At 39.4% G+C, this 27,286-nt stretch overlaps 1 protein-coding gene and 1 long non-coding RNA gene across 8 annotated transcripts in view; one reads left to right on the top strand and one right to left on the bottom strand.

The window, feature by feature from the left end:
• LOC134486114 (uncharacterized) lies at positions 1 to 27,127 on the top strand. Of its 3 annotated transcripts, none has more exons than XR_010064830.1 (2): positions 1 to 314; positions 26,198 to 27,127. It is a non-coding gene; the product is annotated as an uncharacterized LOC134486114 (long non-coding RNA). The 3 variants fall into 3 exon arrangements; XR_010064828.1 differs by lacking the exon at positions 26,198 to 27,127 and adding an exon at positions 21,086 to 21,409; XR_010064829.1 differs by lacking the exon at positions 26,198 to 27,127 and adding an exon at positions 18,789 to 19,108.
• The window catches only part of Chn1 (chimerin 1), a 166,712-nt gene that overhangs the window by 88,351 nt on the left and 51,075 nt on the right, over positions 1 to 27,286 (bottom strand). For 4 of the 5 annotated variants that reach the window (XR_010064703.1, NM_001399177.1, XM_039105973.2 and 1 more), the window contains exons 2-5: positions 25,755 to 25,793; positions 21,206 to 21,261; positions 15,887 to 15,918; positions 12,515 to 12,628 (exon numbers count right to left, since the gene is read on the bottom strand). Coding sequence is in view for 4 of the 5 variants with exons in the window: in NM_001399177.1 (NP_001386106.1) it covers positions 12,515 to 12,628; positions 15,887 to 15,918; positions 21,206 to 21,261; positions 25,755 to 25,793 (241 nt within the window). In the remaining variant the exon portion in view is untranslated. Of the gene's footprint in view, positions 1 to 12,514; positions 12,629 to 15,886; positions 15,919 to 21,205; positions 21,262 to 25,754; positions 25,794 to 27,286 lie in introns of those variants that run through there. The other variant, XM_063284708.1, reaches the window with a different exon arrangement.

The raw sequence follows: 27,286 nt of genomic DNA on the forward strand, positions 1-27,286 counted from the left end.
GTACACTGAGCAGGTAAGCCGTCATTACACATCTGTAACATCTGTAACTGGGGTTCCCTTAAATAGTCCCATGTTTAAGCCAGTCAGGTTTCCTGATTTTGAGAAATCTCAACTTACTATTTTCTCTGGCCTTCCTTTTGTTTTTCAATCATTAAGGTTCAAGTGGCTACTGTTTTAAATGATTCATTTGGCTTTATTCTCTAACTACTGGAAACATGTACTTAAGATTTTTCTTCTGAGTCAAAAGTTAGAAGCTCAAGCTACTGGAAAACGGACTCATCGTGTCAAGGGGAACTCACGCTGACAGAGGCGCAGTGAGTACATAAGTCTTGGACAGCTGTAGACCTGTATCTGATGTGACATGTGACATGCTATAGGTTTCTCTTTGGGGGGAGGGTTTTTCAGGACAGGGTTTCTCTGTGTAGGCTGTCCTGAAACTTACTCTGTAGACCAGGGTAGCCTCGAACTCACAGAAACCAGCATTCCTCAGCCTCCTGAGGGGTGGCACTAAAGGGGTACAGCACCCCTCCCAGGGCTGTGCTTCTTATTTTGTGTATTTATTTCACTATTTCCAAGAAAACTCTTAGGAGTCCAGGCAAGTGTGCCCTGCATTAAATGTTTGGCTGAAGAGAGCAACAGTAAGAATAGAAACTTCGGCAGTCATCTCACCCGTTTGCATATTTTAGTAATTTGGGGTAAGATAGTAGTTCTAGCATAAAAATGTCAGTAATAGAATTGCTGAATTATAAACACATCACATTTACCTAATTCCAATAAAAGTACAAACAAAACTTTCCAGATAATTTTTTTAAAGTTCTAAGTGAGTTGCTGTCAGAACATGGTTCAAGAACGGAAATATATGAGGAGAATTCTCACTGCTTGTGAGAAAACTCCAAGAAACAAATTCTTGTGACCTCAATTCCCTCAACAACATGGAGTGGTTCTTGAAATGTGCTTTCCTGGCCCAACCAGGTATAGCAGATAGAAATGAGTTTGCTTTAAATTGTTCATTACAATGGGCTATTGTTATTTGTTTATGTGCCTCTAAGGAAAAACACCACACTTTGCCACATGTAGCAAATGAGACTATACACTTCAGTGACCTTTCTTTTTTTTTTAATTTTTTTATTAGATATATTTCTTTACTTACATTTCAAAGGTTATTCCCCTTCCCAGTTTCCTGTCCATAAGGCCCCATTCCCTCCCCTCCCCCTCCCCCATACGGGTATTCCCCCTATACATTCCCCTTACTGCCCCCCCCCCCGGATATTCCCCTGCACTGGGAGTCCAACATTGGCAGGACCAAGGACTTCCCCTTCCCCTGGTGCCCCAACAAGTCTATTCTCTGCTACATATGCAGTTGGAGCCCTGGGTCAAGTCCATGTATAGTCTTTTGGTAGTGGTTTAGTCCCTGGAAGCTCTGGTTGGTTGGCAATGTTGTCCTTATGGGGTTGCAAACTCCTTCAACTCTTTCAATCCTTCCTCTAATTCCCCCCAAGGGGGTCCTGTTCTCAGTTCAGTGGTTTGCTGCTAGCATCGACCTCTGTATTAGACATACTCTGGATGTGTCTTTCAGGACAGATCTATATCTGGTCCCTTTCAGCATGCATTTTCTAGCTTCATCAATCTTATCTAGTTTTGGTGGCTGTATATATATATGGGCCACATATGGGTCAGGCTCTGAATGGCCATTCCTTGAGTCGCTGCTCTAAACTTTGCTTCCATATCCCCTCCTATGGATATTTTTCCCCTTTTAAGAAGAGTGGGAGCATCCGCCATTTTGGCCATCCTTCTTCTTGAGCTTCCTGTGGTCTGTACATTGCATCTTGGGTAATTCGAGCTTTTTGTCTAATATCCTTCAGTGACCTTTCTTAACTCTCGAGTATAAACTGTCTGGTGCTCTGAATAAAGATGGCTATTGCATGAGACTTAGTCAGCCTCTGGTTTAGGATCCATTCTCCCAGGTTCCACTGCCTCTAGAGTGATAAACAGTACACACCCATAACTCTAGAGTGATAAACAGTACACACACCCATAAGTTAGAGATTCTACCAAGCACAGTGACAGCAAAGAGAGAGCACGTTTTATATCCGAGATTTCCACACCTCTTTACTTCCCTAGTCTAAAGATGTGATGAAAATTTCAGAACTAAATAATATAGATAGATAAATATAGACAGACAGACAGACAGACAGACGGTACCTGAAGTGACAAACTCAGTAGGAAAGGTTTCAGCAACAGCTCAGAAGTGCAGAGAGGGTTGGGACCGCTCACTGGTAGAAGCCTGGGAAGCAGCACAAGACTCTGGTCTGGTCCTCAGAACTGCATACTTACAGAGCAGAGTGGAAGACTAGAACACTGAAGACTGGAGTCCAGACGGACCTAACAATGTTTCTAGAGAGGTAGAAAGCTTGTGCTGTATCTTCTGTATGTTTGTGTGTGTCAAAGGACAACTATATGTTGTTCCCTAGATGACACCAAGCCTCTTTGAAACAGGATCTCTCACTGGTTTGGATCTCACCAAGGAGTCTACCTGGGGTCTACCTGGACCAGCACAGGGATTGCAAGAGTGTTACCAAGCCTAGCCATATTCTTTTTCTTTTTTTTTTTTAGATAAGGTTTTAATATGTAGTCCTGGCTAACTTGGACACCACCCTGTTCCAGGTGCTTTTGACCAACTGCGGCATCTTCTCAGACCAATGAAGTATGCATTTTAAAAATTAAAACTAGTGCCGAACTAGTGGGGCATTTCAGTGGTTAGCATGAAGCCCTGAGTTTGATTCCCAGCATGGAGAAAAACATTATCTCTTAGAATTATGAAATCCATAAGAAAAAACACATTTTTAGCTGAATTCTTAAATTACATTAAATTCCTTCATATCTGGCATAGTATTTCCTTAAGCTATAATTAATGCAAATGTCAAATCAATCCCCAAGAAACCTCCAAATCACTGTGAAACAGGAGGTAGGTAGGTTACAAGTGCCTAGATCGTACGTTCTCTTTATTTGTCCACTTGGAACTAATATCCCGACACACACATCGCATGCACACACTGCTGCTGAAGGAAGAAACACCAGTGAGAGGAAGCGGAGTCTTCTCAATCCTACGTCTCTTTGCCTCCACAATCGTAATAATCACTGCTCTTCTTTCTTTCCTTTCTTTAAAATTTTCTTTTCCCTTTTGAGACTGGGCCCTACTTTGTTGGCGAGGCTGGTCTTGAACTACTGGACTTCAGTAATCTTTCTGTCTCAGCCTTCACAGTCATGACAACTAAATGAAATTTCAGGATGATCACTTACAGAAACAGAGCTGGCCAATTTACCAATCCAAAAAAAAAAAAAACCTGCTTAAAATTGAAAAGGAAACTTTAGAAATATCAAGAGATAGGAATGACTTGGCTGTATGAAATAGGCAAATTATTAGGGAATATGGTACAGTACCTAAGGCTTTGGAGAGCTATAAAACAAACAATAATAGAAAAAAGATGGATCCAGAAAACTAAGGGAAAATTACAAACCCAAAATTTTCAAGTTTATATTAAAAGTAATAAACTTATTTGTAATGGTAAACAATATATATTTGCTATAAGACTTAGTGTGAGCTGTAAGGGAGAGCTCTAAATGGATGGTACAAGGGCCAAAAACCTGAGAAAGAAAACCAAAACCGATTTCTTGACTTGTATCAGAACAGACTGAAGAACAGTGCTAACAGGTGGTAAGGAGAATGAAGACATTATAGAATATTTGAAAGGAAACTGATGAGCTTAGTTTTGACATATTGAACTTGATATATCTACTTAGGACCCCAAGGTTCAAAAATTGATTCCTTTTTAGAAAGCCATTGGCCAACACAACAAATGCACAATGAACACAGATGGCTATGAACTAGGCAAGCTGTTTACCACAAATGGATTGTACATCATGTTCAAAACAAAACAAACGGATGTGAACTGGGAGAATTATCAGCTGAACTGGGAGTATGAGACCATAATAAAAATACACACTTCAAGACAACTTCTACTTTGTATTCTTCCAAAAAAAAAAAAACTGCTTAAAATTGAAAAGGAAACTTTAGAAATATCAAGAGATAGGAATGACTTGGCTGTATGAAATAGGCAAATGAAAACTCCTTTTAATTATTAGGGAATGTCATACATCTATTTAAAATGGAAGAACTGTTCGCTACATTTCAATGCATAAATTATTCACAATACACACATAAATTTCTCTCCTACCCTCACTTGCACCTTCCTTACTCCATATTTCTTTCCAGGTAACAATTCTGTAGTGACTTTTCAATAACAAAAGATAGACTATAGGTTCTCACAGACCTATAAATGGAAAATACTTCCTTCAAACGAATGTTCACCTATTCTCTAACCTCAGTTTACTGTGCCCGGTGGATGGGAAATGAGCAGCACAACAGGCCCAGAAGGTGAGGAGGAGAGGAAACCTGGGCAGTCTGGGTGACTCCACACTAAGTCCACAGAGCTCGAATCTGAAGGCTGAGGAAGGGAAAGCCACAGGATGAGTGCACCCTACGATGAGAAGCAAGCCCAAGCTCAAGCTGCTCATGACTTAGAACGTGCACAAGATCTGGGGGAGTAAGAAAACTGCAGTCAGGGGAGCAGGATTTTGCTCTTCCTCCCTGAGTTACTTGGTCCACTGGCTCTTACTCAAGGCTCACTGACCCTAGACAGTCACAGGACTGCCACACATGGGAAATGCACTGGTGCAGGGCTCTGGCAGACAGTTAAAGGATAGGAAGACAAATAACCCACTTCAAGGACTGGAAATATAGCTGAACAATGTCCCCAACACACACAGGCCTTGTGTTTGAGGCCCCCCAAAAAGCAGAAACAAAACCAAAAGTGAGGAAAAGTAAACAACTTCAAGAAATTCTGTGATTTTCTCCAAATCAATCTTCTAGTAAAATTGGTAGTAAAGTAAACAAAGATATTTGAGTTACCAAAGTGGATTATTTTTCCCTGTATACCACAATTAAAATTAATGAGCAACACAGCTAAGTAATTGAAGAGGGATTTATATATCATAATTGGTAACAAAAGGCCAAGTTCTACAAATGCTGTGAAAAATTCTCCTTTCCCAGAATACAATGGCCTCAGAACTCACTGTGAAATGACTGAACTGAACTGAACCAGTTGAACTATAAGGAAAGTTACTGGCATTCATGAATGGCCGAGCATGGCCTCCGTGCTCGCAGGGACAGAAGTAGTGGAGGAGTGAGGCTGGCTGTCAAGTACTGACAGTGTTCTGTGCTCTCTGCGTTCTGTCATTTCTTCACCATTTCCTTTGGAAATTGCAGCTGCTTTTTAGTCTTTTCAAAGATGAGACCCAGTGTGAATTAACCCATGAGGAGATGGGCAAAGACAGCAAATAATTATTCTAAGCCTTTAAGCACAGTGCTTAAACACTCTAAGCCTCACTGGCTTAAAATGCTAGCACAACTTATTATATATGTAACAAAAGGCCAAGTTCTACAAATGCTGTGAAAAACTCTCTTGGTTGGCCATATTAATCAACCTCCTTCAGGCCCTCTGTTTCTTCAACTGTAAAGTAAAAAAACAGTGATGATGATGATGATGATGATGATGATGTGATGATGATGATGATGATGATGATGATGATGATGATGATGATGATGACGACGATGACGACGACGACATAGAGAGCTGTCCTGAAGATTAAGTGCACTTAGAAGCCTGGCACAGTTTAAGACCAGTGGACAGGTATGCTACTATTTCCGTTCTTACCATTGGTTTGAGTTCAGTGCTAACAGAAATGCTTGTTTCTAGGCACCACACTGTCAGCTAAGAACAGCCAACACATTATGTGAGCTTGAACTGTAAGGAAGAGCCGAGAGCTCTCAAGAAAAGCTGCTTCACAGGACCCCTGCGCCTGAGACACCGCCAGAACCTGAAGGAAACAGACCGGATAAACAGTTCTCTGCACCCAAATCCCGTGGGAGGGAGAGCTGAACCTTCAGAGAGGCAGACACGCCTGGGAAACCAGAAGAGACTGCACTCTGCACACACATCTCGGACGCCAGAGGAAAACACCAGACGCCATCTGGAACCCTGGTGCACTGAAGCTCCCGGAAACGTCGGCACAGATCTTCCTGGTTGCTGCCACTGCAGAGAGCTCGTGGGCAGCACCCCGCGAGCGAACTTGAGCCTCGGGACCACAGGTAAGACCAACTTTTCTGCTGCAAGTGACCTGTCTGGTGAACTCAAGACACAGGCCCACAGGAACAGCTGAAGACCTGTAGAGAGGAAAAACTACACGCCCGAAAGCAGAACACTCTGTCCCCATAACTGACTGAAAGAAAACAGGAAAACAGGTCTACAGCACTCCTGACACACAGGCTTATAGGGCAGTCTAGCCACTGTCAGAAATAGCAGAACAAAGTAACACTAGAGATAATCTGATGGCGAGAGGCAAGCGCAGGAACCCAAGCAACAGAAACCAAGACCACATGGCACCATCGGAGCCCAATTCTCCCACCAAAACAAACATGGAATATCCAAACACACCAGAAAAACAAGATCTAGTTTCAAAATCATATTTGATCATGATGCTGGAGGACTTCAAGAAAGACGTGAAGAACTCCCTTAGGGAAACACAGGAAAACATTAATAAACAAGTAGAAGCCTACAGAGAGGAATCGCAAAAATCCCTGAAAGAATCGCAAAAATCCCTGAAAGAATTCCAGGAAAACACAATCAAACAGTTGAAGGAATTAAAAATGGGAATAGAAGCAATCAAGAAAGAACACATGGAAACAACCCTGGATATAGAAAACCAAAAGAAGAGACAAGGAGCTGTAGATACAAGCTTCACCAACAGAATACAGGAGATGGAAGAGAGAATCTCAGGAGCAGAAGATTCTATAGAAATCATTGACTCAACTGTCAAAGATAATGTAAAGCAGAAAAAGCTACTGGTCCAAAACATACAGGAAATCCAGGACTCAATGAGAAGATCAAACCTAAGGATAATAGGTATAGAAGAGAGTGAAGACTCCCAGCTCAAAGGACCAGTAAATATCTTCAACAAAATCATAGAAGAAAACTTCCCTAACCTAAAAAAAGAGATACCCATAGGCATACAAGAAGCCTACAGGACCCCAAATAGATTGGACCAGAAAAGAAACACCTCCCGTCACATAATAGTCAAAACACCAAACGCACAAAATAAAGAAAGAATATTAAAAGCAGTAAGGGAAAAAGGTCAAGTAACATATAAAGGCAGACCTATCAGAATCACACCAGACTTTTCGCCAGAAACTATGAAGGCCAGAAGATCCTGGACTGATGTCATACAGACCCTAAGAGAACACAAATGCCAGCCCAGGTTACTGTATCCTGCAAAACTCTCAATTAACATAGATGGAGAAACCAAGATATTCCATGATAAAACCAAATTTACACAATATCTTTCTACAAATCCAGCACTACAAAGGATAATAAAGGGTAAAGCCCAACATAAGGAGGCAAGCTATACCCTAGAAGAAGCAAGAAACTAATCGTCTTGGCAACAAAACAAAGAGAAGAAAAGCACACAAACATAACCTCACATCCAAATATGAATATAACAGGAAGCAATAATCACTATTCCTTAATATCTCTCAACATCAATGGCCTCAACTCCCCAATAAAAAGACATAGATTAGCAAACTGGATACGCAACGAGGACCCTGCATTCTGCTGCCTACAGGAAACACACCTCAGAGACAAAGACAGACACTACCTCAGAGTGAAAGGCTGGAAAACAACTTTCCAAGCAAATGGTCAGAAGAAGCAAGCTGGAGTAGCCATTCTAATATCAGATAAAATCAATTTTCAACTAAAAGTCATCAAAAAAGGTAAGGAGGGACACTTCATATTCATCAAAGGAAAAAATCCACCAAGATGAACTCTCAATCCTAAATATCTATGCCCCAAATACAAGGGCACCTACATACGTAAAAGAAACCTTACTAAAGCTCAAAACACACATTGCACCTCACACAATAATAGTAGGAGATTTCAACACCCCACTCTCATCAATGGACAGATTATGGAAACAGAAATTAAACAGAGACGTAGACAGACTAAGAGAAGTCATGAGCCAAATGGACTTAACGGATATTTATAGAACATTCTATCCTAAAGCAAAAGGATATACCTTCTTCTCAGCTCCTCATGGTACTTTCTCCAAAATTGACCATATAATTGGTCAAAAAACGGGCCTCAACAGGTACAGAAAGATAGAAATAATCCCATGCGTGCTATCGGACCACCACGGCCTAAAACTAGTCTTCAATAACAGTAAGGGAAGAATGCCCACATGTACGTGGAAATTGAACAATGCTCTACTCAATGATAACCTGGTCAAGGAAGAAATAAAGAAAGAAATTAAAAACTTTTTAGAATTTAATGAAAATGAAGATACAACATACTCAAACTTATGGGACACAATGAAAGCTGTGCTAAGAGGAAAACTCATAGCGCTGAGTGCCTGCAGAAAGAAACAGGAAAGAGCATATGTCAGCAGCTTGACAGCACACCTAAAAGCTCTAGAACAAAAAGAAGCAAATACACCCAGGAGGAGTAGAAGGCAGGAAATAATCAAACTCAGAGCTGAAATCAACCAAGTAGAAACAAAAAGGACCATAGAAAGAATCAACAGAACCAAAAGTTGGTTCTTTGAGAAAATCAACAAGATAGATAAACCCTTAGCCAGACTAACGAGAGGACACAGAGAGTGTGTCCAAATTAACAAAATCAGAAATGAAAAGGGAGACATAACTACAGATTCGGAGGAAATTCAAAAAATCATCAGATCTTACTATAAAAACCTATATTCAACAAAATTTGAAAATCTTCAGGAAATGGACAATTTCCTAGACAGATACCAGGTATCGAAGTTAAATCAGGAACAGATAAACCAGTTAAACAACCCCATAACTCCTAAGGAAATAGAAGCAGTCATTAAAGGTCTCCCAACCAAAAAGAGCCCAGGTCCAGACGGGTTTAGTGCAGAATTCTATCAAACCTTCATAGAAGGCGTTATACCAATATTATCCAAAATATTCCACAAAATTGAAACAGATGGATCACTACCGAATTCCTTCTATGAAGCCACAATTACTCTTATACCTAAACCACACAAAGACCCAACAAAGAAAGAGAACTTCAGACCAATTTCCCTTATGAATATCGACGCAAAAATACTCAATAAAATTCTGGCAAACCGAATCCAAGAGCACATCAAAACAATCATCCACCATGATCAAGTAGGCTTCATCCCAGGCATGCAGGGATGGTTTAATATACGGAAAACCATCAACGTGATCCATTATATAAACAAACTGAAAGAACAAAACCACATGATCATTTCATTAGATGCTGAGAAAGCATTTGACAAAATTCAACACCCCTTCATGATAAAAGTCCTGGAAAGAATAGGAATTCAAGGCCCATACCTAAACATAGTAAAAGCCATATACAGCAAACCAGTTGCTAACATTAAACTAAATGGAGAGAAACTTGAAGCAATCCCACTAAAATCAGGGACTAGACAAGGCTGCCCACTCTCTCCCTACCTATTCAATATAGTTCTTGAAGTTCTAGCCAGAGCAATCAGTCAACAAAAGGAGGTCAAGGGGATACAGATCGGAAAAGAAGAAGTCAAAATATCACTATTTGCAGATGATATGATAGTATATTTAAGTGATCCCAAAAGTTCCACCAGAGAACTACTAAAGCTGATAAACAACTTCAGCAAAGTGGCTGGGTATAAAATTAACTCAAATAAATCAGTAGCCTTCCTATACACAAAAGAGAAACAAGCCGAGAAAGAAATTAGGGAAACGACACCCTTCATAATAGACCCAAATAATATAAAAAGTACCTCGGTGTGACTTTAACCAAGCAAGTAAAAGATCTGTACAATAAGAACTTCAAGACACTGAAGAAAGAAATTGAAGAACACCTCAGAAGATGGAAAGATCTCCCATGCTCATGGATTGGCAGGATTAATATAGTAAAAATGGCCATTTTACCAAAAGCGATCTACAGATCCAATGCAATCCCCATCAAAATACCAATCCAATTCTTCAAAGAGTTAGACAGAACAATTTGCAAATTCATCTGGAATAACAAAAAACCCAGGATAGCTAAAATTATCCTCAACAATAAAAGGACTTCAGGGGGAATCACTATCCCTGAACTCAAGCAGTATTACAGAGCAATAGTGATAAAAACTGCATGGTATTGGTACAGAGGCAGACAGATAGACCAATGGAACAGAATTGAAGACCCAGAAATGAACCCACACACCTATGGTCACTTGATTTTTGACAAAGGAGCCAAAACCATCCAATGGAAAAAAGATAGCATTTTCAGCAAATGGTGCTGGTTCAACTGGAGGTCAATATGTAGAAAAATGCAGATCGATCCATGCTTATCACCCTGTACAAAGCTTAAGTCCAAGTGGATCAAGGACCTCCACATCAAACCAGACACACTCAAACTAATAGAAGAAAAACTAAGGAAGCATCTGGAACACATGGGCACAGGAAAAAATTTCCTGAACAAAACACCAATGGCTTATACTCTAAGATCAAGAATCAACAAATGGGATCTCATAAAACTGCAAAGGTTCTGTAAGGCAAAGGACACTGTGGTTAGGACAAAACGGCAACCAACAGATTGGGAAAAGATTTTTACCAATCCTACAACAGATAGAGGCCTTATATCCAAAATATACAAAGAACTCAAGAAGTTAGACCGCAGGGAGACAAATAACCCTATTAAAAAATGGGGTTCAGAGCTAAACAAACAATTCACAGCTGAGGAATGCCGAATGGCTGAGAAACACCTAAAGAAATGTTCAACATCTTTAGTCATAAGGGAAATGCAAATCAAAACAACCCTGAGATTTCACCTCACACCAGTGAGAATGGCTAAGATCAAAAACTCAGGTGACAGCACTTGCTGGCGAGGATGCAGAGGAAGAGGAACACTCCTCCATTGTTGGTGGGATTGCAGACTGGTACAACCATTCTGGAAATCAGTCTGGAGGTTCCTCAGAAAATTGGACATTGAACTGCCTGAGGATCCAGCTATACCTCTCTTGGGCATATACCCAAAAGATGCCCCAACATATAAAAAAGACACGTGCTCCACTATGTTCATCGCAGCCTTATTCATAATAGCCAGAAGCTGGAAAGAACCCAGATGCCCTTCAACAGAAAAATGGATACAGAAAATGTGGTACATCTACAGAATGGAATATTACTCAGCTATCAAAAACAACGACTTTATGAAATTCGTAGGCAAATGGTTGGAAGTGGAAAATATCATTCTGAGTGAACTAACCCAATCACAGAAAGACATACATGGTATGCACTCATTGATAAGTGGCTATTAGCCCAAATGCTTGAATTACCCTAGATGCCTAGAACAAATGAAACTCAAGACGGATGATCAAAATGTGAATGCTTCACTCCGTCTTTAAAAGGGGAACAAGAATACTCTTGGCAGGGAATAGAGAGGCAAAGATTAAAACAGAGACTGAAGGAACACCCATTCAGAGCCTGCCCCACATGTGGCCCATACATATACAGCCACCCAATTAGACAAGATGGATGAAGCAAAGAAGTGCAGACCGACAGGAGCCGGATGTAGATCGCTCCTGAGAGACACAGCCAGAATACAGCAAATTCAGAGGCGAATGCCAGCAGCAAACCACTGAACTGAGAACAGGACCCCCATTGAAGGAATCAGAGAAAGAACTGGAAGAGCTTGAAGGGGCTCGAGACCCCATATGTACAACAATGCCAAGCAACCAGAGCTTCCAGGGACTAAGCCACTACCTAAAGACTATACATGGACTGACCCTGGACTCTGACCCCATAGGTAGCAATGAATATCCTAGTAAGAGCACCAGTGGAAGGGGAAGCCCTGGGTCCTGCTAAGACTGAACCCCCAGTGAACTAGACTGTTGGGGGGAGGGTGGCAATGGGGGGAGAGCTGGGAGGGGAACACCCATAAAGAAGGGGAGGGGGGAGGGGGATGTTTGCCCGGAAACGGGAAAGGGAATAACACTCGAAATGTATATAAGAAATACTCAAGTTAATAAAAAAAAAAGAAAAAAAAAAAAAAAAAAGAAAAGCTGCTTCAACCAAAATCCTACTTAAGGAATGACACTGGCTTTAAGGTCATCAGTTACAAAGAATGTTTAGTATCTTTCCTTATTCAAGAAATAGAAGGAAGCTGACACAGCAAGACAGAGAGCAGGAGACTGATAAACATATCTGAATCCTTAATTACGGAGGGTTACCACTCACGGGGAATTTTTAAAGATTCTTAAAACTAATAAAATGGTAATTGGGCCTCAAGAAAACAAGAACCAATTCAATTACATGCTGAATGTCTTTAAATTTTAAAGTCCTCTATTAAGAGGGTTTAAAATACAGTATACTTATAATTGCACATCTATGACCAACCTTAAAGCCAAAGTGTATGTTCCGGGCTGCCGCTGGCTCTCACGGATGAGGTAGCTCCCCTCAGCCACACTCAGGAGCTGGTCAGTCTCTTCTCTAGAGATCATGCCATGAAACCTACAGAACAAAGTCACTTCAGAGATGCAGCTTCCCATGTTTTTCAATTAATAGTACAAGCGCCCCCTGCCCTCACCTGTTATTCTCAGCTACAGTGCAAGGAAAAGCACTTGGTTTTAACTGTGCTTGTGTCTCTGACTTGGCTCCTGGCTAGCTTCTCTGTGTTTAAGAACAGCAGCAAAATGGCTACTAAGTCTAGTTCCCAACCCAGAAGCAAAGTCTCTATCTATCTAAGGCAGATACCTCCACCTCACCCAAGAGGACCACACCTTCCCAGCTGGTGCTGTGATCCACACTTGTGGTTGTTAGTCATGCTGGCCGCCCTCCAGGGCCCCGGGTTGTCTTTATTAGCACGAGCACCTAGTACTGATGTGCACAGTGTGCACCACTCAACACTCAGACAAAGCAAGCAGCGCAGCACTTGCCTTCACTTCCTGTCCAAATCCTATCTTTCATTAACAAAGGAAAAAGGAAAAATAGACCCAAAGAATAAATAGATCCTTTATGCAAAGATTCATCTACAACAACCTGATAGAAAACACTGAGAAAATAAAAATGGCAGTGGTGGCAGATACCTAAAACATGGAATCATTCAGACTGTGTGAAGATTTGCAATTTGTAAACTCACACGTCATATCTTTTCAGGAACTCAGAGACTATCAAGGAATAGGGGCCACACCATCCAAATGTGCTGCTTTAGTGTGTTACCTCACCTGACAGCACACTCGTCTCTGAGCTCTCCCATCTACATAAAGACAAACCATCCAAAAGGAGCTGAGTCCCAGCAAACTCCTTCCCAGGGAGACAGAGCTTCACCTAAAGAGGACACTTAAGGTGATATCACACCACTCACAAATCTTATCACAAACTAGGCTATTTCCCATTCATTCTCCTAAGGGACAAATCATATTTGCTAAAAGTCACTTATTCTTCCCTAAACGGCCCACAATGTCCCTAAGGACATTTTAAATTACTAGAAAGTAAATAAATAATAAAATATTATTAATATACAAACTCAGACAATGCACTGGGTAGTCACCACTCTTCCTGTGGTGCCCTTGTTTGCACTACTTCAACCATGCTGTGATCTGTCTGTCCAATTTTTCTCAAAGGCTCAGGAAAAAGCATGGAGACAGTCTCTCTCATCACTGCTGCCTCCCTGCTTAAAAGAAGCATGCAGCTTCCATAGGACAGAAGGACAGTAGTCACTTGACTTTGTAATAGACTTTAAAGGCCCTTTATTGGCACCTTAATAACCCAGAACTTTTCCTGGGGTAACTGGCAACTCTGAAGTCTTTCCTTGTGGGCATGGTTCAGTCTCTGAACAGCCTTAAAATCGTTCATGGCAGCAATGTTTAATCATGTCCATCTGAAATGCTCTAATTGGTCTCCTGAATTTTTCATTTCCATGAATTTCTTAAACGTTTAGAACTAGGTCCACAGGCAATATACTGAATCTGGTGCAAGCAGGATTGTAACCCGCCCCTGATGTGACACCCTCATTAGATTAGTGTATGTGCCATCAGTGAATGAACTTGGCAAAATGTGTTAGCTGTTTAAAATAAAGATCTATCACCTTAAAGCAATCAAACTCAAATTTTGGAAGACATTTTGACAAACAATGAAATTTAAAGACCCTTAAAATGACTCATACCAGTTGATCCAATATTTTCATCCTTTTAAAACTGTACAGTAAGAGGCTTCTCGAAATTACTATTAGCATTAGAGATTAATCTCCTATCTAAAATTGGATAGGCTTCTGTGTCCAGCATTCCTGCTGAGAGCTTCAGTCAGAAGGACAACTGAGGAGCCCTTAAGGTAACTAACTGGTCCTCAGCTCTGCAGTAATCTCAGCTCAACCCACAGCCACACTGCCTACGGACATGCGCACGACTGCAATACACACGTGTGTGTGTGCACACATGTGCCTGCCTGCCTGTCTGTTTGTCTGCCTGCCTGTCTGTTTGTCTGCCTGCCTGCCTATCTATCTATATCTATCTATCCATCCATCTATCCATCCATCCATCCATCCATCCATCCATCCACCCACCCACCCACCCAGCTACCTACCTACCTACCTACCTACCTACTTACCTACCTAGGGTTTTTGGCTGTCCTGGAATTTGCTCTATAGATCAGGATAGCCTTGAAATCACAGGGATCCTCCTGCCTCTGCCTCCTGAGTGCTGAAATTAAAGGCATGTGCCACACCTGGAATTTTTAGTAATTTAGAAATATTTGTTATGTACATTGTTAGTTGATATTACCCCAAATGAAAAACAAACTTTTTTTTAAATCTGGGGAGTGTTATGGATTATTTTTATTCTTTTATTCTATGTTTCTATTTCTCAATAATCAGAAAAATTAAGACATTAAGCACTAAAACAGCATTTGGAATAATTTTTGGTATAATCTGTTGCCCAACTGTGGAACTAAAACCAAAAGGCAATTTAAAAAAATTATAATGCTCATTATCAACTTTAAGTGGAAAACTCAAATTACAAGTTTGTATGGTCAAGATGTTTGTAAAACCTGGGAGGAGGGTGGTGTATTGGCACATGCCTATAACTTTACACAAAAGGAAGCTGGCCTTCATAGTGACCCATTGCCTTAAATAAATTATGTTAGGAAGGGGGCTGGAGAGATGGCTTAGTGGTAAAGAACACTGAATGCTCTTCCAGAGGGCTGAGTTCAATTCCCAGCACCCACATGGCAGCTCGTAACTCCAGTTCCAGGTGACCCAACACCTTCACACAGACATACGTGCAGGCAAAACACCAATGCACATTAAAAAAGTAATAACACTAGGAAAACATCTTCAGAAGGTAATATGTAAAAAATGTTGACATGTCTCTGAGTAATATGAATCACATTTTTCTGGTCTGATACTACATAATATAGAAAACTAGAAAGGGGATGCAATATAAAAATAAACTGTCCATCCCTACTGCATGTACAGGTATATTTTACTGTATAGTACATAAATATACGAACTTCCTTGAGATCCATCTGGGAGTGTGTATTTATGTGGCTTGATTCTTTAGCACTTTGCACACTTGTTTAATCTTTTTCTTTTGATACTTGTCTTTATTTTCCTATTTAGACCAGTTAGAACTAAACCTGCAATCAAAGAAAGAGAATGCAAGTTCACCAAACTAGAATATTCTTCTCATCTTGTGTTTTTAGCAAAACCATGCATTTACCTGTATCTTTTACATATGACAACCTATGAGATACTTTCTGATAATCCATACTTACTCTCTTCCATAATACTTTGGTCTGTTTTCTACCTATAGGAAAAGGAAAAACAGTGAATATTTGTGAAAGTTAAAATGCACAAAATGTAACTCAGCACTGTTTTTATATGATAAACTAAAGCACATACCAAGAAAAAGAATCTGCATAACATTTTAATGAGCAGACGATGGACTCTAAGTTTATTAATTAACTGGATTTATTACTTCTTTTCCCTAGACCCATGCTGCGTGTGGCAACAGTTGAACTATGTTTTGTTTCTAGACAGTAATGAACTAGAAAAGATACTTAATCACATTATTCAAAGAGTAAAATATCGGCAGAACTTAATGCTCAACAGTGTCACAACAAACTGGCTCTTCCCCCTGGTCCCCAGTTCTCTTCCTCCAGGTCCTCTGAGTTCCCCCCTTTGTTACAGACATCTTAAGACAGCATCACCCTCTGCTTCCTACCAGCTTCCTCCTGCCAGCTTCTCCTCCTATAGCACTTCATAGCATGCAACTCACCTACAAGCACAGACTCTGAGGGAAGATAGAGGAGATCTGCCCAACTCCTTCAAGAAACACTGAAGAGAAAACTGTTTCTATCATTTGTGTTTGTGGATATGGGAGGCTGCTCATGCCCCAACACGAGAAGTGAAAGTCAAGAGCACAGCCTGCAGGAGGTGGTTCTTTCCTTCCACCGTGTGGGTATTAGGGAGTGAACTCAGGTGTCAGGCTTGGTTGCAGGTACTTTTATCCTCTGAGCCATTTTGCCAGCCCCTTATCGAATTTTTATGTGCAGGGGACATATCACTGAATTAAAACCAAAATTATCATAACTATTTTGAAAGTACATTGTAAGGATAAGAAACACACAACCATACTGGTTTTGTTGCTGTCTGTTTTTAAGTAATAAGAAAACTGGAAAGTACAGAAATCGTACAGAGTGTAAAGGTAGTAACAGGAGACTAATACATTAGCCCTAAACTGATGGTCAGAAGAGACCATGCTGAGGTGATGCTTTAGTTCCTGAACCACAACCCAGCTCTGGCTCCAGGGTCACAGCAACAGACAGGCCATTTCCGATGAGGTATCTGGTCTTAGTTTCATTTAAAGATCATTTCTCTCCACAGTAAGGGAAGGTGAGTCTACTCTGCCTTTGTAAGAGTCTTATCATTTCCAGTTTTTAACTTGTTTTTCATGGTAAAGTTTTAATTGATGAAAACATATATTGTATAATTAACATCTGTGTGTATTATGATGTATAATACTATGTATAGATACATGTTCATTGGGAATGACTAAAATAATTAATATGCATTATCTTGCAGACTTAAAATCTTGAAGTTATCCTGTTTTAATGGAAATGCTGTATTCATTAACCAACACCTTTCCAATCACCAACCACCCCAGCATCTACTAACTACTCTTACATTTGAACTGAACGTGTTCCTGAACTGAAGTTTTATATTCTATAGAGTGAGATTATAAGTGCTTGACTTTCTGGGCCTGGCTTATTCACTTACTATAATGTCCTCCAGGTTCACCCCTAATAGTGCAAATTACAGGACTTGCTTCTTTTAAAGACTGTGTTTGTCCTGAAACACACCCTGTCTGTATACATTTTCTTTACTCACTCATTCACTGACTAGACTACCCTGACCGTTGTGACTCATGGCAGTAACATGAGACTGCAGCTATGTCTTCATTCATTTCCTTTGCTGCCAAGTCTGGATTTCCTATTCTCTGGTCCTCCAGATCCACTACTGTTTCTAACAAATTTGAAATATTTATTGCCAGGATAGCAGGAAATCTGTTTCAGTGACAATGCCATGCATCCCCAAGAGTACACTGTAATCTAGCCCAGTATGCCACCCTGAGGCACCTCCAAACCCTCTCAACTGTAGAATTGTGGTAACAACATACTATATTTCTTCTCCAAATTCATACTTCAAACAAGGGACAATTTTTTCCCTAATATTCCCTAATATTCTTGTTGCATGGTGACAAACTTTCCTGCTGGTTGTCCCCTTTCTTATTAATTAAATTGCTTTTAGCATGTTTTTGTTTTCTCATGGAAATCATTTAACCTTTTCCTAAGAATTATCTTAAATAATAAGCTCTGGGAAACTTTATTTCTGCTGCATTTGCAGGCAGGTTATTTATCTTTCAACGTAAAATCCATGTGAATTGGTCTTTGTTCCACAATTCTGAGCTCATAAAACTCACTGCACATCTTTCGAGTCTAAGGAAGCAGGGAAGGCTTTCTTTTTTAAAAAAAGGAAATGTAGATCTTTTAGGGTTAGCTAAGATATTAAACAGTGTTTTCAAAGTTACAGACATTACTCAGAAAATGAAATTAAAAGATTACTCAGTAATATAAAAATAATTAACAATCGGCAATTAGTCGATTTATGAATGTATCAAGTTGGAAATGTGAATGTCATGCAACAGTAGAAATAATTTATGCTTATTTAAGCATTTATATGCTTTTTATTGTGTTTTAAAAAACAGCTAACTGTTCTTGCAGGAAAAGAAAAATCTGTTCCCTGAGACTCAGATGAAGAAGATAAAATCAGAAATAGCTAGTTCCCTACGTCTGCTCTTCCCTCACTCAGACCATCAAACCACACGTTCTGCTGTGGTAGAGACTTCTCTGTCTGCTCCTCCTTGGCTATTCCCAGAACCTGTCCTGCAGGTCCTTTCACTCATCTTTAGAAATACTACAGCAATCTCCTAAACCAGACATTTTGCCTCCAAATGTCCATCATCTTCCTTCCTAATTCAGCTTCTGCACTGCAGTCAAGTAATCAAAACCTAGTACGTTTTTCTGCTGAAAATATTTTTTTCTTCTATAGCTACAAGGACAGGGTCTAAACTCTGCACTTAGTATATTAAAATGTTAATTATTTTCATTTATATAGATCTCTGGTATCATCTTTTGGCATTCTACCACAAGTTCCCTATAAGTGGGCGGAAAACAAACAAACAACCACCACCCGCCATGAAAACTAGACACATGGAATTGCTACCAATCGTCTGCTGGTTAATCTACTTCATGCCCTGCGGAGACTCTAAGCTCGTCCAGCAGAGAGATATTGACTTAAATTCTGAGGACCTAACAGAAAGCAACTGCTCAGAGAACACTGGCTGATTAATTGAAGGAATAGAAACATGAATGTCTAGTTGCAGGTCACATTAGCAGGGTTGGGCATGGGTGTGAAACTAAAGTTAAAAATTTTAAGTGGTTGGTTACTCCCATCATATATGTTGTACCACTGGTGTGCTATGCTATCTTACTGGCAGTCACTGTTGTGGAATAAAGGGTAATATTGATGAACAGTTTCCTCCTCCTGTGGCATCCAAAATACCTTCTACTACCATGAATATTAGTCAGTAAGTATGTAATCTCTAGGTGGGTAGCAGCTCAAGTTCTCCATGTCTGATGGTGTAAATAAGTGGAATCTCTAGCAATAGGGCCTTATCATCAGGTTATAAAGGGTAACCAATTGCTGTGGCAACAGCCTGTGATGTCTGGGAGGTTTACAGGATTCCTTTAGCCAATGACCCAACAAGAGGTAGCCCGTTCTTGGCACTGGAGGTTTTACTTGATAGCATAAAGTTTCTGGTTAGAGAATTGTCTTCTCCCCTATATTGTGATTCCATTTAAATTTCTTTCCTATCTGCATATATTTTAGAAAGCTTTTTCTTTCTTCCTTTTTTTAAAAAAAGATTTATTTATTCTATATAAGTACACACCAGAAGAGGGCATGAGATCTCACTACAGATGGTGGTTAGCCACCATGTGGTTGCTGGGAACCACAGGTGTGCTGTGAACTCAGGACCTCTGGAAAAGCAGTCAGTGCTCTTAACCACTGAGCCATCTCCCCAGCCCAAAAAGTTTTTTCAATAGTAAGCTTTCATATGGCTTTTCAAAAGTCTTCAGTATTAGTTACCCCTCCCCAAATTCCCACCTTTCCCCTGCCCTCCCATACTCCTCCTCAATCGACCCTATTCTAGTTTCCCTTATCTCTCTATAACACTATGTTTTATTTCCGTACCCTTAGGTCCTTTACTAGCTATTCAACCCCTGTGGTTATTTAGATAAACACACAAATCTACAGACTGAAAGCTAACATACACATATTATGCTACTTAAGGAAGTTAGCAATAAAATAACATTTAATGGCACATTTCTATAGCTAAAAACCAGTGCCTTGCTTAGCCCTCAACAGAGAAGTTTCTTTGTGCAATAGATGGAAATTAACAGAGACCACAACTGGACAATGTGCAGAGAGTGGGAGACTTTAGAGCACTTAGTCCTAAATAGGATGTTGTCATCAAGTACCTCCTCTCAAGATCCAGGGATCTATTCGGAGGAGGCAGAAAGACTCTTTAAGAGCCAGGGTATGGATGACTCCAGGGAAACAGTGTTACTCAGACACAACAGGACTGATATACATATGAACTCACAGAGCAGCACACGTTCAAAGCAGACGAGATCCCAGCACTGAGAAGGAAAAGGAGACACAACCAAGAAGCTACTGCAATTGATACCACTGGCAAATGGAAATCAGTTCTCTCCAGTGAAGTGTCCCTTGGTGCATTGTATCAACCATACTCAAAGGCAGGCACCATGCTCAGGAGTTGTTGGCCAACACAAAACAGACTTCATGATTTTTTGTGAGCTTTAATTTGGGTATTTTATGGAGTTTTATTGTATCTTTTTATGTTATACAAAATAACTTTCTTTGATAAATTATCCATGTTATTTGTTCATATCCACCCATTTGTACCACTCACTCATTTCATGTTCTCTCTCTCTCCCTCTCTCCCTCTCTCCCTCTCTCCCTCTCTCTCTCTCTCTCTCTCTCTCTCTCTCTCTCTCTCTCTCTCTCTGTGTGTGTGTGTGTGTGTGTATTAAAAACTTCGTGGAACTCAGAGATCTGCCTGCCTCTGCCTCCTATGTGCTGGTCACATACCTTGGCTCAATTTTGGTTCCTTTTTAAAATTATTATTTAAACCTTACTTTTAATAGAAGAAATAATTTAATAATTTACAATGATTCTTTCAAATTCATTATCAGAATAATAATACATTTAAAGTATAAAAGCAATGTATAATTAAAGAAAATGACATAATGTAAAGTGATACAAACATAATATCCTAAACAGCATATGTATATCCAATAAAACTAGTAATAAAAATGAATTCATTACAGCATTGTGCTATGACCCAGAGAGAGCGGTTAAACCCACAAACAAGCCTCCAAGGACGTCAGCCTTTGGGAGATAGAAGAGTCAAAGGGCTTCTGCTGTAACCACTGCCTCACAACACTCACCTCGCAAGTGCAGGTGACCCTTCGAGGGTGAGGGGCTTCCTGCTGCAGCTGGTATACTACAAGGAGGGAGACATGAAATGTGTCACTTTCCCTTACACACAGTTCAGAAACACATTAGAAGAAACTGGTTACTTTTTATACGCAAAAGAAAACTGCTGCAGTCCTATTTCCTGCTAAATAAAACTTTGTCATGAACAAAACAAAGACTGTCAACCAAAGTAAAGTTTATCAAATTTTAGAACGAAAGCAGAAAACTCATCATCTACACAAATGTCTTTTGGAATGGTGGTTCTCAACTTGTTGGTCATAACCTATTTGGGGATTAAACACCTTTTCAGAGGGATTGCCTAAGACCATCAGAAAACATATACGTACATTACTACTCATAACAGTGGCAAAATCACAGTTATGAAGTGGCAAGTTATGGTTGGGGTCATCACAACATGAGGTACTGTATTAAAGGGTCACAGCATTAGGACGGTTGGGAACAAATTGGGGCTGTAACTTTTACAATCTTCTCTATAACCCACTCTTTGTTTTTCCTAATATAAACATCTCTTAAAGTCCATTATTATCAAACATGGGACTAAAATCCGGAGTTATAGGGCAGAGTTAACACATACACTGTTTTTATCTCTCAATTATAATGCCAATCTATTTTCAAATATAATCTCTCTTAAAAACAAAATTTCAGAGACTGAGTTACTAGAATTTACTCAGTTTGGGCAAATTCAGCAAAAGAAAGAATTCAACACACATTACCAAAGGAATGGATAATGTTTATGGTATCTGAAAACAAATCAATGATATCTGAACTGAAAACAGGACCTTTCCAGACTAACATCAGGTTTTAAATTTAAAATGAGAATAAATAAGATTGGTGTTTGTCATAAGCAGCATATAAATACGTTTGTCCTTCAGATTGGTTTTTTTCTAATTCTAAGTGTGCAATCATATAGGGAAATGAACTTAAATTTATAATGGAGTTAAATACTTACATAGTTTGTCAATATCATCAAATTACCCAGACATCTGACACTTTAGACAATGCATGACTCATTTGAATGAGGTACAATTTTGTAAGATTTATCTCTTGCCACTGTAACTCATATATATCATGGGAACTTATATGAATATAAATAATTGGACAGTATATAAGTGTTTAATTGTACATGTACATAATTAGAATAAATATAGAACTACTCTCTATGTAATATATATACTACATATAGTGTATATCAGTGCTTCTTACTAATGTGAAACATTTACAATAATCCTTGGTTGACAGTAAATGTATCATAAAGAATATTATGTTTATAATGGTTAATAATATATGCAATTCGCTATAATCAGTAATATCATTTTGAGGTCATTACTAGGACGCAGTACTTGGACAATGCTATGATGTAAAAGGAACTGAGTGTAAGCAGCTTAGGAGTGCTGAGAGCAGGTGGGGAACAGTCTCCTCAGGGAACCGCCCACCACTTGGTTATCAATCCCAAATGATCTGCCCTGCAACATACACAAGTAACGGTATACAAACTTAGCAGGGCACATTTATATATTTAGTAATATTAATGTATAAATGTTATATACATATGTGTATCTAACAACCATTAGTGAAAAAAAGGGGCTATGAACTGAAAGCAAGCAGCGAGGGTACACAGAGGACTGGGGAGTAAAGGGAAGGAGATGATGCAATTGTCAGCTCAAACAATAAAAGAGACAATACAGATACTTTCTAAAGCAATTGAGAGTCTATGTTTTACTCTTTAATATTAAAAACCCCCAAACACTTCCTCAGAAATGTCTGAAATTCTGATACAAATATTTCCCTAGGCTTTTTTTCTCGTGACTACAAATATCCCAGGGCTGATATATTAAAATAGTTCTAAATATCTTATTCCACTGAGTTCATCAGAAGTACTTTCTGTGAATCTAGACTAAAGAAATGAGGTGACATAATAATCTGAGAACTAATTCCGAGATGCAGAAGAGAGAAGGAGCACTGACATCAAGCCTAGCTTGACAGTGAGGATGTGTGCATCACCCAGAAAGCCTTGCTCCCACCCTCAGGAGCCAAATGCGACAGGAGACCATCCTCTGTCATGCTCCTTTCTGGAAAACATAATGAGAAGGTGAAAATACACTTCACGCCTGCTCTTGTCTGTAATTCCTAAAAGATATGCTGACTTCTTTGTCAACAAAATGTTCTAGAAAATACTGTCACCTATAAAACTCCAATTATGACAGTTAAGCCATCATCAAGAAGATTTGAAAACAATGTACCATTAGAACCTAAGCAAACGTGATTCCCAGAGTAGGGTTTGTGGTTATAATTAGTAGGCGTCTGCCTATCCAGGAAGTAAACAGGAGGGTGAGGCAGTAAGAATCAAGGGCAGCAACACCGCACACCAGAGCCAGTCAAGCTTTTACCCTGTGTTTTTCCTAGCATCAAATCACATAGTATTTTCATTTTCTTTTAGTACTTCTAATTGCCCCAAAAGACATGGTTCTATTAGTTAAAGAGAAGTTTTTAGATAAGATACCCCCTAAGTAATATGTACTGTGTGTGTGCGTGCGTGTATTTGGACATTTATAGCAAACACCGCAATTTAGACTCACAGAACATCTGTGAAAAGTTTCATTTAAAAATTGTAAGTGAGAGCCAGATGTGGTGGCACAAGCCTATAAACTCAAAACTTGGAAGACTGAAGCAGGAGCACTACCATGAGGTCAAGTCTAGGCTGAGCCACATAGTGAGTACCAAGTCAGCCAAGCCTACACAGCAAGGCCATATGTCAGCTCTCTTCCAGAATAAACAGTATGCTAAAATCACACACAATAAAAAGGTCTCGCTGATTCCAGCATTTCTCCCTTAGTTTAGAGCTTCTTTGAATTAAAAGTTAGCTGAATTAAAATTGGCAGGCATTAACTATTTGTGGAAAGTTATTAGCTAAATTCAAGATCACAGGAAACACAATTATAGAATATATTTTCAGTCCTGTTAGAAATGTCTGTGCTTATATGTTTATTAATGATATTCCCAGTCCCTAGAAATAATAACAATCAAATTCTGAGATCACAAATGAGTATAATCAGCTTGCATGTGGTTTGTTTGCTTTAAAATTTGAATTTGTTTCAACCATAAAAGTGAAAGAAAATGGGGTTGGGGATTTAGCTCAGTGGTAGAGCGCTTGCCTAGCAAGCACAAGGCCCTGGGTTCGGTCCCCAGCTCCGAAAAAAAGAAAAGAAAAGAAAAAGTGAAAGAAAATTCCTGTTTCTCTCTTAAAAAACAAAACAACAAGTCAGCTGTGACACCATTAGATCCACAGTGGCTGTGACAACAACAACAGTTGTTCTGGGCTACCTTCCACTAACCGCACACACCCCTCCACTATTTTCCAGTCCCTACACCACACTCATTGCCAGTTATTACGCATTAAGACTTTTGGTTTATATTTTTTAAGAAGGGTATTAAACATAATCCTGTTTCCCTATTGGTTTATATTTTTAAGATTTTTATGTTCCCGCATTTTTATAAGTTCAACTGAACCAAAACTGGAAAACGTGTAGAGTAAATAAAGTAACTGTCTCAGAGACTCATAGTTAAAAGTGGTTGGCCGCGGGCTGGGGATTTAGCTCAGTGGTAGAGCGCTTACCTAGGAAGCGCAAGGCCCGGGGTTCGGTCCCCAGCTCCGAAAAAAAGAACCAAAAAAAAAAAAAAAAAGTGGTTGGCCGGGCCCAGCAGCCTGAGAACCTGCGCCAGAGGAAAGAACCAACTCCCACAGACCTCTGATGTCCTCTGATGGACCTCTCCATGGATTCCAAGCTACACATATGTGTGCACACAAACACACATGCATATATATATGCACACACCAAGCTAAGTGAACAAAATGTAACTTAAAATATTTCTAAAGAATCACAAAGATTCATTTCTCACGGAATCACATTGTAAAGGGTGTATCCCACCAGGCTCCACCAAAATTCATCGTACACAGAAACAGTCGATGTTAAACCACCCACTGTATATGTAATGCAGAAAAATAAAGTATAAATCTCGACTAAATTTTGAGAAGTCTTTTGATAACTAGATTTAAGTCATAAAGAAAGATTCTAAATGCACTGTTAATTGAAAACTGTCAACAGAATTGCCACAGACCGCTCCCTTTTATAAACAAAGAAGCAATTTTAAAATCATTTTTTACCTGCTTTTACTGATTTTCGGCTAACATGGACTCCCTCATCTATCATTTATATATTCCTTTTGTCACATCATCAAGATCAGAATAATTAAACTGCTCAAAGCCTTAGTTTCTCCATGCATAGCTTTATCAGCTGTTCCAACAAATCATCTCGAGTTCCACTGCCTGGAATTTTGTAAAACAGACGAGCTGCACTACAGACATTAAACCACACAGAGCTCTGCAGAAACACATTCTACCATAAGTATTCTTTTTATGTTAATCTCAAACTTTGCTGTGAATAATTACATTACTTACAAAAATATTATAATCCACATAATTAAATTTATGTATATACTTACAGTAAGATTTCCAAACAGGAGGTCTATATTCATCTGTATCTGAAAGAATAAATTATCAAATTAGTATTGCTGAATAGTTATATTTAAATAAGATGCTAAATCACTCAGTACATATACTGTGCTCTATCTGTCCTAATGCTAGGCACTAAAATGCAGTTTTTAGTCTTGATCCTTATTTTCTTAAAAATACGTTTAAAAATTATTCAAAAAAGTTATGGTATCTACTCAGTTATACAGCATAAAAAATCATAGTTAATTTTTACTTTTAATAATCATTTTTAATAGCTATCAAATTATAGTCAATAAAGCTCCTATTGATTTATGCTTAATGCTCATTTCACCAAAAAATTCCTCAAATCATTGGAATTTTTCCTCTCCAGTCCAACTGACTACATAATGTTAACCTTCACAGATGTTCCTCTGTTTTCCCTTTGCTTTTGCAGAATTCTTGTACAACTAGTTAACATGAAGAGAGGAGAGTACAAGGAACAGATCGTAGTCCTCAAATGTCCCAGACAATCAACATCAGGAAATGAGAAATGCTCCCATGGAAGAGAATGTCCCCAGGGACCAACAAGGGACAGGATGTGAACATCTGCTCTTCAAGTCCATTTCCTTCACTCCCTTGAGTTTAAGGAGGCAGAGGAAGGAGATGGGAATCCAGGCCCATGAAGGGAATGGGATAAAGTAACAAGAGATAGGCAAACAGCCAAGTGTGCTCTAACTCTGACTGACCGTGGAAGGCTAAGGAGTCATTTGCCAGCAAAGCTTGTGCAAGTCTATGGAGGCAAATGAACAGAATATTTCTAATGTGGAAAGAGGCAGCTGGTTACATCACCTGGCTCTGCTGGTGTCTAAAATGAACCCATTAGGAAATCTAGTCCTCAAGGAGACAAGAAAAATCCTGAAAAGTTTATTGAGGTTAAACCTGGCGCTGAAGTATAATGATCATAGATTCAAAACAATTCTCAACCTTTAAAATGCAACATCACACTTGGTTTATGATGTGCTACTATAAATCACACAAACACTGTGTCAGAGGGACACAGCAAAACTACTAACACTGGACTTAGGGCATAAAATGAAAAGTACTTGAATCATGTAGAAACTGCTTAGCAACCTAGAAAAGTATTCAAATATGCCTGCTAATATGCAAATATAATATTCATATAAATAAATATCTTTAAATGATAATTAAAGCTAGGTGTGCTAGCATACACCTCTAATCCTAGCACTCATGAGTCAGAGGCAGGAAAATCTCTTTAAGATTCCAGGCCGGTCTTGTCAGCACAGCAAGTTCTAGGCTCGCCAGTGATACGTAGTGCTACCCTGTCTCAAAATATAAAAATAAAATTTAAAAATGGTAATAAAAATTTAGGCTGAAACGAAATCCTAATGTGATATATAGAGACATACATAGTGTATAAACTGATGTACGACCACTCTGTGATATGTTTAAGGGAAGTTTCTACTGTGGCTATGAGAGGGGATCGCCGGAGACATGCGGGAGAGTGAGAGCCGAGAGAGAAGTA

Source organism: Rattus norvegicus, chromosome 3, assembly GCF_036323735.1.
Source record: "Rattus norvegicus strain BN/NHsdMcwi chromosome 3, GRCr8, whole genome shotgun sequence".
Classification (NCBI taxonomy): Eukaryota; Metazoa; Chordata; class Mammalia; order Rodentia; family Muridae; genus Rattus; species Rattus norvegicus.